The sequence below is a fragment of the Lates calcarifer genome, linkage group LG6, assembly GCF_001640805.2.
Source record: "Lates calcarifer isolate ASB-BC8 linkage group LG6, TLL_Latcal_v3, whole genome shotgun sequence".
Taxonomy (NCBI): domain Eukaryota; kingdom Metazoa; phylum Chordata; class Actinopteri; family Centropomidae; genus Lates; species Lates calcarifer.
The window spans coordinates 20,951,265-20,970,207 of record NC_066838.1 but is presented as its reverse complement, the minus strand read 5'-3'; the positions used below and the strand labels follow the sequence as shown (position 1 = coordinate 20,970,207).

At 44.5% G+C, this 18,943-nt stretch overlaps 1 protein-coding gene across 8 annotated transcripts in view; it reads right to left on the bottom strand.

Moving 5' to 3' along the window:
* Positions 1-18,943, bottom strand: part of camta1a (calmodulin binding transcription activator 1a) — a 274,478-nt gene that overhangs the window by 101,618 nt on the left and 153,917 nt on the right. For all 8 annotated transcript variants that reach the window (XM_051071351.1, XM_018674475.1, XM_018674476.1 and 5 more), the window contains one exon: positions 16,375-16,510. In XM_051071351.1, the coding sequence (XP_050927308.1) occupies positions 16,375-16,510 (136 nt within the window). The remainder of the gene's footprint in view (positions 1-16,374; positions 16,511-18,943) is intronic.

The following is an 18,943-nucleotide window of genomic DNA, read 5'->3' as shown; positions in this document are numbered from 1 at the left end:
CGATATTTTCCACAAAGCCGGCATCATGAATCAAAGAAGCGTCTATAGTTCATCCCTGAAAGCAAAGCAACTTCCCTCCCTGTGTGCTCCTACTCTCTCCACTGACACTCCACCCTCCCGCATAGAGCTGACATCTTCAGTAATTATGTAATTAACACCATGGCAGGCCTAATTTCAGAGATAGTACGTTATAATTGCATTCAGTCGTTCATTAGTTAGGCCAAACATTCGATACTCTGCGCAGGTGCGGCAGGGGGCCAAAGGCTACTTGTTTTTTGGAACGCAATTGCAGTGTCAATGACTTGATTGGTTTCTGCTTGATATCGCTGACAGGACAGGTTTTTGTAATTTACCAATAATTACCTTCACTCTCTGATACAATAAAAAAGCCACTGGTCTCTGCTAAGATAAACCAATCAGGGTATGTTCCCCCTGCTTCCTGCCTTATGGTCTGCTTGTCTGGTGTGAATACTGTCCAGTGGGCTCTGCTAGACTGAATTAAATATTACAAAGGCAGAAAAAAACAAATGTCACAAAAAAACAGGATATTTTGTCTTCCTGACACAGCTGTAATACTGTATTAAATGATACTAAAACAGTAATTACCTGAGTGATAAAAGCATGTTAGGAAAACCAGCAATACACGTGCTGTTCAACATGATGCATTACATTAGTCAAAGCAGCAGTATGTCTCTGTGAGCTGTTTTTAATAGATTTTTTAAACAACGGTGGCAGCCAGTAATCTACATGAACAGATCATAAGGCAGTAGATTCTGACTGTAGCAAATGCATTGCTAGGTTTAGACTTTTAATGGGTAAGACTGGCAACAGGGGAAAAAAAAAATCTACCTGCATTAACCTGTGACTGAATGGAAGCAATTCACACTGGGTGCAAAATAATTAAAAGGGATCTAGTCCCACTATGTTATCCTGAAATGAAACACTTTTCTTGTGATTAGCGGATGGATAGTATCACACTATTATGATGTTACAGTCTGGTTAGGCAGACAGACAATTTGGTCCCAGTAACACCAGATCTGTCCCGGTCCCTGTGATGATTTCTTCAATTAAGCCTTCCTGGCAGAGGAGGCCAAATGCTTAACTAGGCAGAATTGGAGCTGCCACTAGCTAGAGGTAGCAATGGGCTCCACTTCAACAGCTCATTCATCAGCCCCAGCGCTACCACTGGGCCACCTGTTCTGACACCACGCAGGGATGGAGTCATTTGCATTCTGCTCCAACCGTCCTCTTTCCCTCTCCTCACTTTCTCCCCCACCACCCCACCACCCCTCTCTTTCTCTCTTTCTCTGCCTATACAACTTTAAAGTTCCTCAGTGGCAGCTCTGGCAGATAATTGAATACCAGGGTTTGATTTAGTTTGAAATCAATTTGGGAAGGGGCTTTTCATTCATTATGCTCCTTGGCTTTGGTACTACGTCTAAAATCCCTCAAACTTTGGCAGGGGCTCGAACATCGTCAATTCAAAGTGAAATTAAGCAGCCCTGAGTTGGATTGACAGGCAAGGAGAACATGATGGGACAGGGAGGGTCTGTTGTCTAGGGAATGGGTGGACTCCTCTCCTCTTTTCTACTCTCCCCTCCTCTCCTCTCCAATCCTCTCCTCTCCTGGGGAGTCTCTCTCCTCTGTGCTCTTTGTCACCACCAGGTGCTGCTGTGAAATAAGGAGAGAGGCGTCGACAGGAGGCAGCCATGCACATAGCTTGACATTTTAGCCAACTCCCTGCAGACACATATGGCAAGTGTGTGGGTGGATGTGTGTATGCCCTGTTACAATTTGCTTCCGTGAGCATGCACGCATATGCGTCCACATGAACGCCTGTATTTTTTGTTTAGATATATAGAGTCCATGTTTGTGCATACATTTGCTCGTGTTAATCTACATGTTCTTGCCTACAACTGCTACAACTTTGAGCCTTCAACTTGTCCTCTGTCTGTTCTTTTTGATTATGTTATCTACGTCTTTATGACAGCATCTGCCGGACAACAAGGCTGACACACTGACCACAGTCAGTTATAAATCAATGTAATGCATTATACAATATGTTTCACTGCATAATGGAACATTATACCACGCCGTATTTGAAAACAACTTGATGGTAATGACAAGAAATATGGGAGTGCTTCAGCAGAGCACATTCACCAAGCACTTTTCTGTGTGTAAAAGGACTCTTTAGCACAGACTGGGGTTTGAATACCAGCTTTCAATAAAGAAAAGGGATAACATTGTCGAGTGAACAACTGCAAGAGCACCTAAACTGAGAGGGATGCACAAATGGACACTTGGCATCACAGCCACTGTTGGGGACATCAGCAACAGAGATCACTGCAGGTTTTCTCCACTTTAAAAGCAATTTCTTCCTTTGGAGCCAGACCCCCCCACCTCAACCCACCAACTCCCTTATCTTCTTGTGTGCTCGACTCAATTGTCATCCGACTGACTTGAGGCTGTGTTAGATTGTTAAAGCCCCCGGATATGGTAATCTGTGGGCTGCTCTGACCTTGGGAGAGTGTGTTTGCAGGGTGTCAGACCCCCTAATTCATCAGAGACAGGCCATTAGCTAGCTATCCAGCCACACAAACACACAATGGGACAGGAAGGAAAGTTCTCAGGGAAACAGCAGCAGCCCTCGTTCCTGAGATATCATTAGTTACTGCCTTTCAAAACTGCTGAATTGGGACACTTACCTGACTTGCCCCATTTTTTGCACCACAAGAGCCAAGATGTTGATGAATGGTTGTATGAAACTGTCACTACCAGAAAACGGAGAGAATAGGGTTAAGGACATATCTTAGCCGAACTCTTAAAACATTAGGGACCCATGTAGGGACACAGATGACAGCAAAACTAAACATTTTTATCAGCATTTTTCACGTTTAGTTTTGTATATGAATGGCGCACTGAATTAAACCCACAGATCTGCAGTATCAAAGCACAGTTACATTCCAAGTCCCTCTTCAGAGGATTAGTGAATGAAGGACAGGTTATGTAAATTGAGCATTTTCAAACGGTTTCAAAGATGGCGAAGGGTTGCCACGTGAGGTCAGTGGTTGTGAACAGCCTAATATATCTAGATGCCAAGTGAGATGGAATAGTAATTACTCCTGTGAATCTCTGTGCAGAGACTCAGCCTCTATCTTGTAAGCGGCAATGATTGACAGCCTCAATAAGAGACTTGCGCCGCGCCCCCTGCCTTCCGCCTACACGCCCCTGCAACGACTGGTCAAACCCATCGTCTGGTGCCCCTCAGGCAGGGCATGGGTGACACCCCCTCTGATAATCCTGCCCATCACATCCATCATGCCACCCTGCTCACCCCATGAGAGGGCACAACCGAGGGAATCTAATCAGGCAGTCTAATTGAGGAGCAGGGCTAGCCAATACCCGAGCTGGGAGGCTGGCTCTGCCTGGGCAGGCTCAGGGGACGTCAATAACACTCAGCGGGTGTCGATTCATCAGACCTCCTTAATGTCATTAGCCCTGAGAGGCTCGCTTCACCCCTCTCTCCTTTCTCACCCCCCCCAATCTATCCATCTCATTCTCTCATGCCTCAAACTTTCTCTCTCTCACTTTCTGTTGCTTCTTCTCTTCCCTGTGTCTCTAAATCTATCCATCTCCCATTCTCATTACCCTCTGCCTCACTAATCTTTCCATAGGCAATAATATGTTCACCTTGCATAACAAGTTCAGGACTCGCCTAGAGAATGTTATATCTGTGTGCCTGTGTTTGGGAAATTAGCATGTGTACATTCTCACCGCCTCCTTTTCCGACTTTGCCACCCAACTCTTTCAAGTCCTCCTCCCAACATCTTTCCCAATCTCCAGCCCTCCCCCTCTGCCCCAATATGTTCTTCCTCTTGCTCTCCAACAACATGTGGCGCATATTCCAGCTGTTTATTAAACAATGCCAGAGCTTCCTAGGAGCAGGTGATGCAGTCAATTACTCCACAATTACCTGGGTAATTATGCAAAGGAGGAGAGAGAAGAGCAGTAGCGGAGGGATGAAGAGGACCTTGGCAGAGGTGGATCGGCTGCGTTGGCAGTGGTTTGGGCCCAGAATGGCAAGCGATTGAGACCTTGAAGTGACAGTGCCAGAGAGAGTGCAGCTATAAAGGACGGTGTGCCCCCTCACCTGCCAAAAACATACACTTACACACACATAAACAACCACAAACACAGCTTCGAACACTCAGCTCCTGCCCCAGCACACTGACATCCTGATACCTGTATGTGTGTGTGTGTGTGTGTGTGTGTGGCATTTCTGAGTGCTCAAGCCTGCTGTTTTTGTTTTGGACAATAACTATACAGTATTTCTGTGTTTTTCACTCTGCAGTTTGCCTCTACTCCCGTGACAATTAGGTGTCTTATACCTGAGAGGCAACAAAGAAAGGAAGGGAGGAGACAAGAGAAGTAGGAGACCACTGTAGCGGGTGGTAAGGATAGAGGGGAAGAAAACAATATGAAAAGGGGGAGAAGGTGAAATAGAGTGGACGTAGAAATCTGTGGGGAGTTGCAGGAAGTGCCCAGAGTCATCACACAGATACTGATTAAATAAATGGAGCTACTCGTTTCCTTGTTTTGCTTTCAAGATCTTTTTTTTGTGTGTGTATAAAAACAGGTTTATTTAGAAACATGCACATTTTCTTTCTCTCAAACCGCACTCACTACCACTAAAAACCAGTGCTGCTCTGCAATCATCCATATGGACTGTTTTACACATTGACAAGGAAGCTCATGTCAAGCGGGCCTGACAAGCATGTCTTGGGGTAAATTGAACCACACAGTAGCTATTCTGAAACAAAAAGTGTCAGATAGAAGAAGAGGGCTTGGCATATTGCCTGCCATGGGAGCTTTATGCACTTGGATTGAAAATATTTTCACTGGCAGGGTGAATAGTAAATTGCTTAGTGTCAGCTCATCACTTAAGGAGGATTGTTGGTGGGTATAATACTACCCAGCACATGGCTTCTGCAAATAGTCTCAAGCCAGCCAACCCCTCTTAACTCTCTCCAAGCATCCTGACGTGATGCTGGGGCTGGAGTCCTGTCTGTGGACGCTAAGCTTTCAGTTATGACTCCCCAAACTCGTCACTTTGGCTCATATTCGTCTCTGTGTTGCAGATTAATTTATAAATCCCCCATCAAGAGGGAGGTTGACTGACCAGCCAAAGTAAACATGACCACGTTTTACTGAGGCACAGTTGAAGGGAAAGCATGGCAGAAAATAACTGGTTTTACAGCAGATGAGATGGTGACTGTTCTGCTGTGATCCTGGGAAAAAGCACAACCTCTTTCCTGATAAATTGTTTAAAAAAGCAAACACATTTGTCCTTGGCAGAGTTATGTTCTTTTTGTTGTCTGTCTGTCCACCTATCTGTCTGTGTCTAGAAAAGGGTCAAAATTAGGCGGTCACATGACTGTTAGTGAAGATGGGCATGAGGGAATTACCTCACAGCTCCGTATCTCAAATCTGTGGGATTAAGCTCCATTAAACATGGAGCGCCGGCGAGCTTTATCTTGGGATTTCACTCTGAGACAGTGCAGAGCACACGGGGAGGAGGGAGTCGGGAGGGAGAAATAGCGATGAAACGTCCTTCACCTTTATCGACCAAATTATATAAAAAAAAAGGAGGGATGAGAAAAATTGCTTGCCTGTTCCACAGTACAATGGTGGAGGGGAGAGCCATCTTACACTAGTGTGCGTAGCATGCTTAAACATCCAGACAGCCACTCCAGCACTGGCCACTGTGGCTGCCTCCTGGCACACACACACATACTCTGTAAAAACAGGCCTTTCCCCAAGGCGCACTGGTCACTTAATGAGAAATGACCACTACTGAGCCTTTGCACTCCCCCTGCACTCAGACAAAAACACACACTTATTATACATACACACAAGCAAATAGATATGCACATGCACAATCAAACAAGCTCTGTGACTTCAAGAGTAAAGCGAGATGAATTAATCGCTCAGTGCTTTCCTTTCAACTGATAAAAAGGCACACTCATAATTTAAATATTTTAAAATGTATTTCAAGAGCGTCTCATTAGATCAAGCGCAGGTTAACACTTTACTGTAGTGGACTAGCCACAAGAATATCTTTACAGATCTTTACCAACGATGAACATGAATAGCCTGTGCATGGCTTCATTTGAATAATCAATACACACACATTAGCACATTGTCTGTATCTACCTATGTTTTCACCAAGAAAATTAACCAGCTCTTGCTCAATACATTAACTATATAGCCTAAGAAGGGAAAAAAAAAGTTAGCCTGCTGGGAGTCAGGGTGGTCCAGTGATGAACACCTCCTGTGTCCTCCCTTCATCCTCTTTCTCTCTCTCTCGCTCTTCTCCCCTCCTCTGGGCTGTTATTGATCTGATCTCCTCCTCTCTCAACTGGAGCCATGATTCATGTTGTTCCGACTGGCCCTCACTCACCACACACAGACACAGCTCAGTCATGCCCTCCCCTATCTATCTGTCCATCTGTCTCTGCCTGCTCTCCCTCTCTCTGCCTTCAGGCAAGTCAACCTGCTGTCCACGTAGGGCCACCATGGTCCGGTGTGCTCCTGTGTGTGATCATGATTATTGGCGTTTATTATCTTCGTATAAAAATTTTGTTTTTCCATTAGGGCATCTTTCTGTGAATCTTCTTAAGGGATTTAATCATGTGAATCAACATTCAAAGTTAGCTGTCGTGCTATTCCAGCTTTCTATTAGCTTTAGATGTAATGCAAAATCACTGAAGAACCATATGGAGGGATATATTCAACTTAATGAATAATTGGAGTTTTAAATCATTTTTAAAAGTTTGTATGTAGCGATGCAAGGCTGCCTTTCATAATACAGATTAGGTTAAAAGGTATTTCTTTACCAAGTAGAGAATCAAATGATAGTTTTCATCAATTGTTTGTGTGTCTGTACTATTTTTACAATATGTAATATTTCCCTGTTTATTCAGGTTTCATCTCTCAAAGTATTCCAGTCCATTCTAATGCAGAATGTTCATTTTCTGGAGAAAAAAAGGAAAGCTAGAGACAGAGAGAGAGAGAGGAGAGAGGGAGGGAGAGAGAAACAGAGATGTGTATAGGCCTTGCAGCAGCAGGAGCACATAAAAGCCCAGCTTCAGCCAAGGCCCCTGCTCCAATGTGTAGAAATTAATTGAGTGAAAAAAATCTGCTGTTTAAGGTTGAAGTGGGTTATGGGAGGCAGTGTAACAATTGTTTTCTGTTTGCCAGCGGCTATATATCGTTCATTCCGGCTTTCTCTCTCCTCTCCACTCAACACTCGCCTCACCCTCCCTTCCCCACCCTCCTTCCTCCCTTACCATCCATCCACCTTCTAAGCCTCTCTTGCTCCCTCCGCTCCTTTTCATCAGTCTTTTATTTTCCACAGTCTACAGTCTTTTTGATTAATTTTTATCTCTTCCATTTTCATCTATCACATAGGAGAATTTTTTTGGTATCTTTAAATGTAATTTTCCAGCAATAACAGTCTCCATTTATGAAATGAGGTTTTACTACATGTGCACATTTAGTGTGTAAATTCACTCACATATGTGGCATGCACACTTTTTTCCCCTGAGATTCTTTCAGTGAAACTAGACAAATGTATGTAGATTCAATTTGTGTGTGTGTGTGTGTGTGTGTGTGTGTCAGTGCATCTGTCTACATGCATGCATCATTATTTGGTGACAGTGACATTAACAGGGGACCAGTGTCGACACACAATGCAGAACAAGCTAGGCACCCCCTTGGGCTTAAACAAATGACTCATTCTCTCTTCACATTTAAATGTGTGGTAGAAATCCACAGAAGTCTGTTGTTGCCTTTCATTCCAGCACTAGCAAAAACAAAACAAAAACCAAAAATCAAAACATTTAAAAAAAAACAAAAAAACAACAAAAACAAACAAACAAAAAGACTCAAACAGAAACAACGTGGAAAATCTAAAGAAACTGAAGAAAAAAAGGAAGGACCAAAGCATGCAGTGTACAAGACACAGAAGAGAACATCTATTCAGATTACTGTGAAAAGAACAAGGTTAACACTGATGTATCAGTCAGGAATAGAATAAGGGAGATGTAGAATGCAATGCAAACAAGATATGATAGGAAGAAGAGAATCAAAGGCAGGAAGACACAAAGTTGCGACTAACTAAACAAGACAAGGGCATTAATGAAGAGACACTTATCTGCATAAGTATTTACTCTGTTGCCCAAAGCAGAAGGGTTAAACCTGCTTCCTGTGTTAAACTCCTCTTTACCACCCTTTCATGTAAAATATCAATCCTTTCAGTATCACTCTGAGGAAAGCACAGTTGCTCACACTGTATAATTCTATACAAACACTTAACCAGTCTCTTTGAACTTTGCTGCTCCACTCATTATACCTCCTTTGAAGAGTGAACGTTGGAGCATTGGTACATTTTGATTTTGCAGTTATTAAATGTAACACAGCAAATTACATCTAAACCTTCTGTGTTGCTGGTTAATAATACATAGACCATGTGCAGTAGCCAGCAGAATAAATAGCTGAGAAAAAAGAAAGATAAAGGTAGCTGATGAGTGAGACGCTTGAGTATAACAAATTCATCTCACTGCAAACGTCAATACACAAATATTTTTGCAGATGAGGCAGAAAAGCTCCTGTGGAATTGGGGGGCCAGCCGTACTGCCTTTTTGAATAAAGAGGAGATAATGTCACTGGATGATTCCTACTCAAAATCCTTTCCCCTCCGTGTACAGTAGTATCCTAAACACAGGTGCTGTGCTCCCTATCTGAGGGATATTAAAAGAACCAAGTGTTCCAGAGCCAGCAGGGGAAAGAAGAGATGGTTCTGCCAAGGCCTTACAGCATCCAAAGAAAACTGATGCTCTTGACATAGGGGTTTGCCTTCGCTACAGGAATGGATTCATATTAACGGAGAGCATTGGAGTAAGCGGCTTTTTCAAAGGGCAGAAGCAGATGGAGGTAAGAGAGAGAGAGAGAGAGAGAGAGAGAGAAAGACAGAGAGAGAGGAAGAGAGAGGAAAGGGAACAAGATAAAGAAAGATGGGGGAGAAAGGGAAATTCACAGATTCAGAAAAAAGGCATATCCTGAAGAGATATCCAAGGCATTTCAACCAATCTATACAATGCATTTTACAGGTTTTCAGGAATAGAAATCCACTCTTTGATTCTACTCAATACTCAGACCTCAGCCAACCCTTTGGTCCTGGCCTGTAGACAGAAATGCCCAAGAAATGTGTGAACCAGCCAAAAAACTGTTGTACATCATTAGACAGAGATTTTGCAAAAGACTTGCACCCTGACATAAGGGAAATGAGAGTAAGAGTGATGCAGAAACTTCTTGCTTCCCTTTGAACTCCTACCTTTAAATTCAAGTGAATCAACTGAATCCAGCAATGGTTTGAGGTCAGGACCAGAGTGGGCCCTTTCAGTAGATAACACTGCACACTGTATCACTTGGTAGTAGTGTTTTCTGAGCAGTATGAATCTCTGAAGATTATTCTGGCCTGGATCTGAGAAATAGTAGCAGGCAGAAGCCTTGGTGAATGTTGCTCATTAACATAAAACCCAGGCCCTGTGTTGCCCAGGGATCTGAGTTTCGCTCACGAGACCAAACAAAAGGAGAATTCACACACTAGGAGCAAACCACAGAGTCATGCAAAGTCTGCTCACTGCCTGCAGCGCTCTGTTTTCCTCACCCTTCCTGCAAACCTCTTGCCCCTACTTTGCATATCTGCGTATCTACCACTCCCGAGGGGGTTACATATATCAAACACTGGCAAACTCAGTTGATTTGGTGCACCGACAGTATTAATAAGGATAATGAGCGACATGCGGAGAACTAGGAAGCATCCCTGCTTCTGTCTCAAAGGATTTTTGTGCCAAGTGTCCCCAAAGCAACAGTCATATGGATCCAAGTCATTTCTACTCCCCATTTTACTGTGCTCCATTATTCTTCTGAATTGTTTTTTACCACAAGAGAAATGACGGAGGTGTGTGTAGCTGCTGGACAATTTTCCCTTTTTCACTGGACCTAGGAGGGAAGTTAGCAGCTGCAGTGGGAAGCCCCGATAAAGCTAAGTCTATAAATGGAAGGCAAAATCCTCAAGTTTTGCAACAAATTAAAATGCTTCTCAGTCCGGTTTCTTGGGAACATTTCCGCCTTCCACTTCACAATAAAGTAGGGGACCCCCGTGGAGATGCCTCAGCATGACAACACTGCAACATGTGGCAGCAAGTGGTAAATTAAATTATGGAAGCTTGTCGATAATGCACAGCTTTTTGACAGGCCCCTTAAACATTCACTCCCTTCAGCAACCGTTCCAAAATTAGCCCCTCAAATCTGGCTGCTGGATTGAAACAGTGATAGTGGGGTCAGTATGGAAGGCAGACTGAGCGCTTAACTGCTGCTGAGTGATTTGGCAATTGTAAGACGTAAAAGAAGGAAAACTAATTACTGTGGGCTTAAAGGAAAACCATGGGTAAAGTGGACGCTCCCAATGCCGGGGGTAAGGCGTTCATGTGGGAAGGCTTTGGTTTGGTCGCTAATAACAAGATAACAACCCCCATTAAGCCATTATGCTAGGGAGAGGATCACTGCTTTAATCTACTGTGGTGGATGTTTGAAAAAAGAAGAAAAAAAATCATACAATAACTAAAACGGATATCTGGTTCCAGCACCTACCTGCCGTGCATAGCACTATCTAAAGCTAAGAGATACAATTTGAAGGCCTGACTAGCAATTTCATTGTATCCAGTGTGACTTATAGCATGAAGCTTTTTATATTCTCTCCATCCAAGTTTAAATTATATATTTATTTCACTACCTGAATAAATGAGAAGCCATGTAGTACCTAAACCATATACTTCCTGTGCCTATGCAACCACTCACTGACTATTACTGTATGTGAGAGGAGAAGGTTAGGAGTTATAACCATGGTAACCATTCTTTAAGATATCACACACAGATTGGTCTTAACTCCTCTACAATAAAGTAATTCAAAAGGGAAGAGTTAGCTGTGTGAGCTCCAAGGCAAAGAAAAAAATATTGAATAACAAAGCAGGCTCCAGGAGAAGAGAGAAGACAATGGAAACAGTAATCGATTTACTGTCTTTACAGAGCAAGCAACTGACTGTTGTCTAACAGACAGCCTATAAGTTTGAATAAAAATGGAAAATCCAAACTTTTTTGCTTTGGGCATTGCCTGTATCAGTAATCTGATCTTAATTTCACAGTTGACTTGGAGCAAGGGCAGGAGGGAAAGCACGCATGGTGTCACCTCCTCTCTGAAACAGGGGTTTGTTTAGTGCCCTCTCACATCTGGCCTCGCAATCTGGTGATATCAGCTACTGCATCTATAAATCAGCTATACCACTGCTACTGAAAACACATACAGCCACACAAAGGAACTCTATTTCACAGATATGCAGCTAGTTTGATTATAACTTACCAATGCTACCCACCCAGGTGACCATGAAATTGTGAAGTGTTTTTTTTCTCCCATTTTTAACCAGCAGACACAAAGCTCAAGAGACTTGTGTGAAATCAGGTATAAATTTGCTTGGATGGACAAAAAACTTAAATGTTGATTTGTTGTAAAAGTAAAGGCTAGACATCTTGTAAAAAGAGGAGCTAAATGTTGAAGGTCATGTGATATTGAAAGCCAATGCAGTGTAGCATCCAGCGCGCATCCACTAGCATCCACTCCATTACAACATTAGCAACTAATGTTTTGACATTTGTCTTCATTATTATCAATGAACAGAGGCGATTGAGCCACCAGCATGCTCCATTACCTTCCTTCATTGCACAGTTGCACAGTTGAAATCACACATTAGGGTGGATCCAACATAAAATGACAAGTTACGGGGGCTAAGGACGTACCAGCTGATTATTTAGGTGGCGGAGGGTGAGAGGGCTGGGTGAAGGGATGGTGGGGTGGAGCTGAGGCAGGAAGGGGAGTTAGGGAATTGGTAGAGAGCTGTATTGGCATTAAAGTCTGGGGAGCGTGGGGGCACAGAGCAGCACAGCACACCTTAAGAAGAGAAGCTCATTTCAATCGGTATAATTAGCCTGTGGTAATGAAATAAGTCAGAGGCACTGCCACCTTCACTTAAGAGAAAATCGATCTGTGTTTGAGGGAGTTTATTAAAGCTTAGGAATAATGGGGAGATAGGATAGAAGGGGTGGAGGAGTAGAGGAGATGGGGGGGTCGAGCCCACATCAACAGCTAATCAGGTAAGAAGAGGTGGTAGCATCAAGGTAGAAGCTTGACAAGAACTAGAACAGAGATAAGTTGGAGTTTGTCAAAGCATATGTGTTCGAGGCCTCTGCTATTTCACAGTGAGAAGCCAGGGGATGCTAGAGCTATGCACAGTATGAGACCTACAGCTTGAATTAAGATGACATCACTCTGTGGGAGAATAAAGCCAATCATAACCTGGTGTAACAGAGGATCCTGATTAATAGACAAGACACTGGACACCCTCATTAGAGTTGTTGCAGGGATCCCCATGCAAGTTTTGGCAATGGATAGGGGCGGGTGAATGACTTGAGCCTGGTAAGAGCAGGGTGTGGTGAGATAATCACTGATGGACATCTCTCCTCAAGTGCCCCAAATGCATGCTGGTTGCTGGGGGTGCTGCTTGCTCATTTATCCAGCCGTCTGGCCAACTCACCTGGAGTGATGGGGGAGACGTCAGGAAGGCAGGCTGCTATTTCACGGCCTGTTAAGCGCTAATGCCGCAACATGCCCTGCGCTCCAATTTTAGGGAACAGGGAGCATTACCGCCCAACTCAAGGTTCTGTCCGTCTGGACTGTGGACTTGGAGGGTAGTGGAGGGGGGAGAGGAGGAGGAGAGAAAGGGCAGAAAGGAGAAAGAGAGGTGGGAGTGGAGTAGGACAATGAAAAATCTAGTGAGAGAATTAAAAGATTGAGAAATGAAAGGGAGACGGAGGAAGAGAGAAAGACACACAAAGAGGGTAAAAAGGTAGAGACATGGAGAGGGAGGGAGAAAGAGAGTAGAGCTTTTGGTTTACACGGGCTGCTGAGCCAGCACTGCGGAGCAGACAGGACAGCAGCAGCACACGCTGACATCTACTCCTGCCACGCAAGGCTGCCTCTCGCAGGCCCCAGAAGGCCTCTCGCTCCCGGACTCACAGCCTCTCCCTCACCGGAGCCACTGAACATCACTAGCCTGAGCCACCCACAACACTTGTCCTCTCTGTGCACTAAACCTGGCCCATGTAATAAGCACAGAACCTCTATTACGCACTGGATGGCTGGGGAATCAGAGCAGCTACAGCGCAGCATGAGTGATGTAAGGAATCTCCTGTAAAACAAGCAAGGTTATGCTCAAGTTATGTCAACTCTTTGTGTTCCGCCTCGTGAAGGCATGATATGAATTATGTATTTAAATGGATCTTTCCTTTCTCTTTTTAAATAGAGTGGTAAGCAGAAATGATCACTTTTGTCCTCTCCTGTGGCCTCATACTTTCACTCAACAGAGGGCAAAAGTCAAGTCATTTGTATGTGCTTACAGTAAGCATGACTGTGCATGAAGGGTCAAGGATCCCATCATGCAGGCTGGTTACAACAGTGATGGATTACCTCTCTTTGTCAGTCTTGAGGGTGAGGTGTTTAAAGGACATGACTCAGGTTTTCCAAGGCTACAAGATGCGGATGTATACACAAACACAGAGGCACACAGCAGTCTTAGCAGCGTAACTCAGCACAGACAATGTATGCACAGTATTTTTACGTACAGTATGTGGAATAGCAGTTATGGTCTCAGTTCTAGGAGCTTTGCAGCCCTGCATCAGTTTCTGCCTCTCTTCTCGCTCTACACTAAGCTCATCTTCACGCACAGCAATTAGCTCTGGTAAATGTATTGGCTAACAATATATAGAAGCTCACAGAAAAACAAAGAATGGAAAGTTACACTTTGTTGCAATTTATTGCCGGCAGCTCAGTGAACAGCCGCCAGTCTTTGCTTTAGTACACCCTTTATCTTATGTTGTTGCATACTGTTCACTGCACACCACAGGTTTAATGATTTGACAGCTGTACAGTATCCGACCCCCTGACTGCGCATTGCTACTGATGGACATAAAATACAGTAATAGTCGCCAGTGCATTACTCAATGTTCACGTCAAGTGTCGACTGGAATGTAAAGAAAATCTCATTCTTCAAAGACTCAAGGGCTATACAGTATATTAAAGAAATCAGCCACTTTCTGTTTCCAGCTACTGTTTCAGTCTGGCTAAAATTCAAACCGCACTGTCACCACGATGCAGCAGTGCATCATACGGTGCACATCATTTGACGCCCCATGCACACATCAGACGTGCCGTGGTATGGAAAGTCAATGGGATCATGAAGTATACACAGCACAGTATGTAGCAAGTGAAACTGGAGTTCAGGCCTGCATTCAACAGTCTTTTGTGTTTTATTTCACATGATTCGTCACCTGTAGAGCCAATCTCTTCAGCTACAGGAAATGACTTTGCTTAATATTATTTTTATAAAGCTGGGACCGTTGGCCACAGAGGTCTGGATATTTTTACACCGTAACAGTATGTTTCTCCTCGTCCACTGTGACAGCTACAAGACCACAGAAGTACATGCGCTATCACTGTACAAGAAAAGTACTCAAGATACAGTTGTTAATTGACCAGCACTGATGCTAAAAAATAGGACACTGGCATACAGTAAAGTATTCAGTGGGGGGCGGGGGGGCAGACAGCTGAAATAAAGTAGACTTTTCGACTGACATCTGCTGCCACTTTCTAGTAAATGTTCTGCTTTAGATATATTTTTATTTAGATTTTTTATGCATGCTTTAGGGCTGGATTGGGGGAACAGCTGGCTCTTGTAATAACTGTACAAGCCAAGTTTACCACTGAAGAGCCAGCTAATTCTCTTGCCATATCATACCCCAGTGTCCCAGGCTTTTTCTCAGAGGGATACGTGCCATAAAAGTGGAACCTGTGTACCTGTCAGGTAAAGGTAAACTCACCCCAAACCACAGGTGAAATTGGCAACTATGACATTATCCTGTTGTTGAAATAAAAAATATATACTTGGGCAGTTGCCACTTGGCTCTAATGGGGTCAATGTTTATGCCAGAGACAGTAGGAAATGCTAGCCCTGCCTTTTATGCAAGAAACCACACCAAAAAGGGCAGAATCACTCCTGATCCCTGTCAGTACAGGTTTACGTGTATTCTGTGGCAACTGACAAAGTCAGAGCCTACACACTAAACATTATTGTGCATAATCTGTATTCACATGTTAATATATAATACCTGTATTAATGCAAGTTGGCTGACTAAACCTTCTGTACAGCCAGGACTGTCAGAAACTTGGGAAATATGTTACAGTCCAGAAGGGTGGATGTGCGTAGTCCCAACAGGTTATCAGACCACTGCAGGACCAGAGATGACACTGAGCTGGCTAGGCGAAGGAAGAGGCCATTTTCTTGGAGTGACAAATATCTGGAGGAGTACAAACAGAGAGCAGAGCCCCTGTGGGGAGAATGCCTGAGCTTTGTCTTTGTCACACTGTGTGACACAGACTCACAGCACCACTCCCTGAGGTGTGTGGTTATGTGTACATGTGCGTGAATTGAGCTTGTGTGTGTGTTTGTGTGCATGTGTGTGTATAACACCAAAGTTCCCCACTCTCACATCTCTCTACCTCTACTCTATCTCAGCCCCTGTTCTCCGGGCATCAGTGCTTGTGGCTAAACGTGAAAAAAAGACACCAGAACCCAAACTTCAGCACAACTGAAAGCATAGGAAGAGTAGGATTCTGGGGCTGAGACTTGCCCAGTCTCATATATGCAACTGCTGATAAATCAGCCTGGGTGCCAACACTGCATTGCCACCACCTCAGGTTGAGCAAGATTGAGCCTGGGTGAGCCAAGGACAGATACAACTGGGCCTTTTATGGCAGCGGCTGGTATGGGGAGTGACTTGGAGTGAGGTGAGAGAACGCTAGCTCCACAGTACTGCTTTGAGCCAGCAAGATTAATGTAGGCTCTCTGGAGCAAAGGCAACATCCAGAGCCTTAATAAGGTACAAACAATCGGTTCCACTCCACTGACTTCCCAGGGAAAACTATTGTTGTGCCGCATTGTTTCTCGGTGAGGCTCCTTGGAGACACGGGCCGACTGCAGCATGTGACTGTCTCCATTACAGCCAGGGGAGAGCTCACTGTAGACCTGTGTTTGTCTGTGTCAGGGTGAAGGTTGGCTCTCGTCCGCCCCATAACCACCCACACCCCCGCCTCCATTCCCCCATTCTCTCCCTCTGAATCCAAACTCTTGTCAGCCCACTCACCTCAACTCCCTGCACTTTCAACTTCATGTGATCCTCCCGTGTGGTCTTCCCGTCTTTCCTCTTCTTCCAGCAGTAGCCATCCTTCCTGTACTTCACCTTCTTCCTGTTGTACAATATCATCGACCCATTCTGTGGCCTGGATCCATGGAGACAGGACAGAGAGAGGGAGAGCAAAAGAGACAAAGATGTGATGAGATGAGAAGAATTTTTAGGCAAAGCTACAGCACAGCTCGGGGACTCATTTTAGAGATGTACAAAGAGGCCCGACACGAGTCTGCGCCAGACAGAAAATGCACCAGTGACTTAGATGACAAGACTTCTTTATGGTGTTTTTCAGCATTGGTATGCACAGTTTGACAATGAACAAAGCACCCTTCAGCATACATTTCTCCCAATGAGAAGTGTGTGTGTGTGTTGCAAGGAGCTAAAGTGACACTCCTTCTCATGGAGTAAATTACATGAAGGCCAGTGTGTAAGGCAAGCAGTGTGGTGTGTGTGTGTGTGCGCGTGTGTGTGTGTGTGTGTGTGGGCCTCTTCCTTCCTTGTCTCTCATTCATCCAACTTAAATGAGTAGTGGTGTTGGAAGTCCCTCGGGGGGAAGAGAAGATCCTCCCTCACACTCCATTCATAATTCATTCTCCCTCCACCAGACCACAGCCTGTAGGCTCATAATGATATAATGTAACTATTTGATGATAATCTGCCTTTCCACTTCGATTTGTAACAGAGGCATTTGGCGCTCAGTGTTAAACATTAACAGAAAGTGTAGCATAAAACATTTATGACTTACTCAACAATTAGTGAGCAGTTGAACATAGTTTTGTGTGTGTGTATTTGTATTTGTGTGTATTGTGAAATGGCTACGTATCATCAGCATGAATCCATACATATGCCATACCACACATCAGTTTCCAGTGTACTCTTGAAACACACACACACACGCACGCACATCACACACAGCTGCTATGATTTGGAGCTCTCCCAAATGAGAACAGGTTTGCCTCAGTGTTTGGTGCCTCACAGTGAATGAGTGGGAAAGCCGCCTGCCCAAGCTGTTGAGGAAGCAGTGTAACTGTTGAGGGCGGCTTAACCATCCAGTCTGCTGGTGAACCTTGTTAGCCTTGTGCTCACTGCTCACACACACAGGCGCAGCAAACGCAGAGAAAACTCAAAACAGAAAAAGCCAGAAAAACTCTCATCAAAGCAAAGAACAAAAGCCGGGTTGATTTGTGGCTTCTGTAACAATATCCAAAATAAGAAAACCCAATGGTTGTTTTGCATTGTTTTGTTGTTTATTGTTAATTTTTTTTTTTTTCACAAGGTTTATTTATAACGCTGCATGCATCATTTTGCAGGGCTGCCTTTAGGGGCCCAGGCGCGTGTTTATCTTGGTATCACTCATCAATCATTTTCCCGGCCAGATCTCAGGGGCCAGTGGAGAGGGAAGAGAAGGGGGGAGGTGGGGTCCCTGCAGTCCCCCCTCTGTGGCCCCTGACAGCACCTTCTAATGAGAGACGCCACTCACACACTGACGTGCTCACTCCTTTGCTGATCTCCCTTCTTCCCTTTCCTCCTCCCTTCCTCTCTCCACAGCCCTCTCTTCTTGCCGTCAGTCAACTCAAGCTGTGCTCCAGGGAATGTCTTTGTCTCCTCCCTCGCACCAGCTCCTCTTCTGCTTTCTCTCTCCCCTCTTGTTTCATCTGTCTCAGGATCCCTCACCTCCACTCTCCCACACCTCCCTCTCTCCTGCTGTCTTCTGCTCACTCAGTGCCCTCTCTTGTTTCGCACTCAGCATACTTTGCAGAAAACAACTATTAAACAGACATTTTTATTGGTCAGTTTGAGAAGTGGAACTGCTCAGTGGCTGTGTGGGATATACACAAAGTATAAATTGTGCTCTAGTTTACAACATCCGTAATGTCACCCATCGTGGAGGCGTGATCATAAATGGCACTCATCAACTAAGAACTTTGCAGATTGCTGCAATCTTGATGCGTACTTCTACAGATTTGCATCCCAAATGTCATTTGAAGGACACTCATCTGACATGCCTACATCAGCACTTGGCATCAATCAAACACCGGAATGGCCCTCTCCAGCGGTGCGATCCTATTATTTGTTTCGATATCATTCTGGGTTTTGTCCTTCAAAAGATACAAGGAGCGTGTGCTTCTTAAAATGTAGCCCTGCGTGAGACAAAAAGATGGGCGCGGATGAGATAAGGCAGAAAATCAAATGACACAGGGCTATCTGATCTCCTCCAGAGCACTGGAAATTGGGGTGAGGCTTCGGTGTCAGAGGCTCCACGCCGTATTTATCGGCTTGGCGCAAAAACTTATTCGCTCAGCTATTTTTGAGGGACTGTTAGGTAGATGCTATTTTCAATTCAAGGCACTTTGGACCCAGAAGAGAGAGCCTAGGCACCCACTCTGGAGTAGGTCTGAGGCAGAGACCAGTCTAAAATGCATGCTTAGGTAACATAATGTGTCTCCTCTCCCTCCTGCTGTCTCTCTCTCTCTCTTCCTCCCACTCATCTCCAACCACTGTATACTTAGGCGTTTCAATTAAT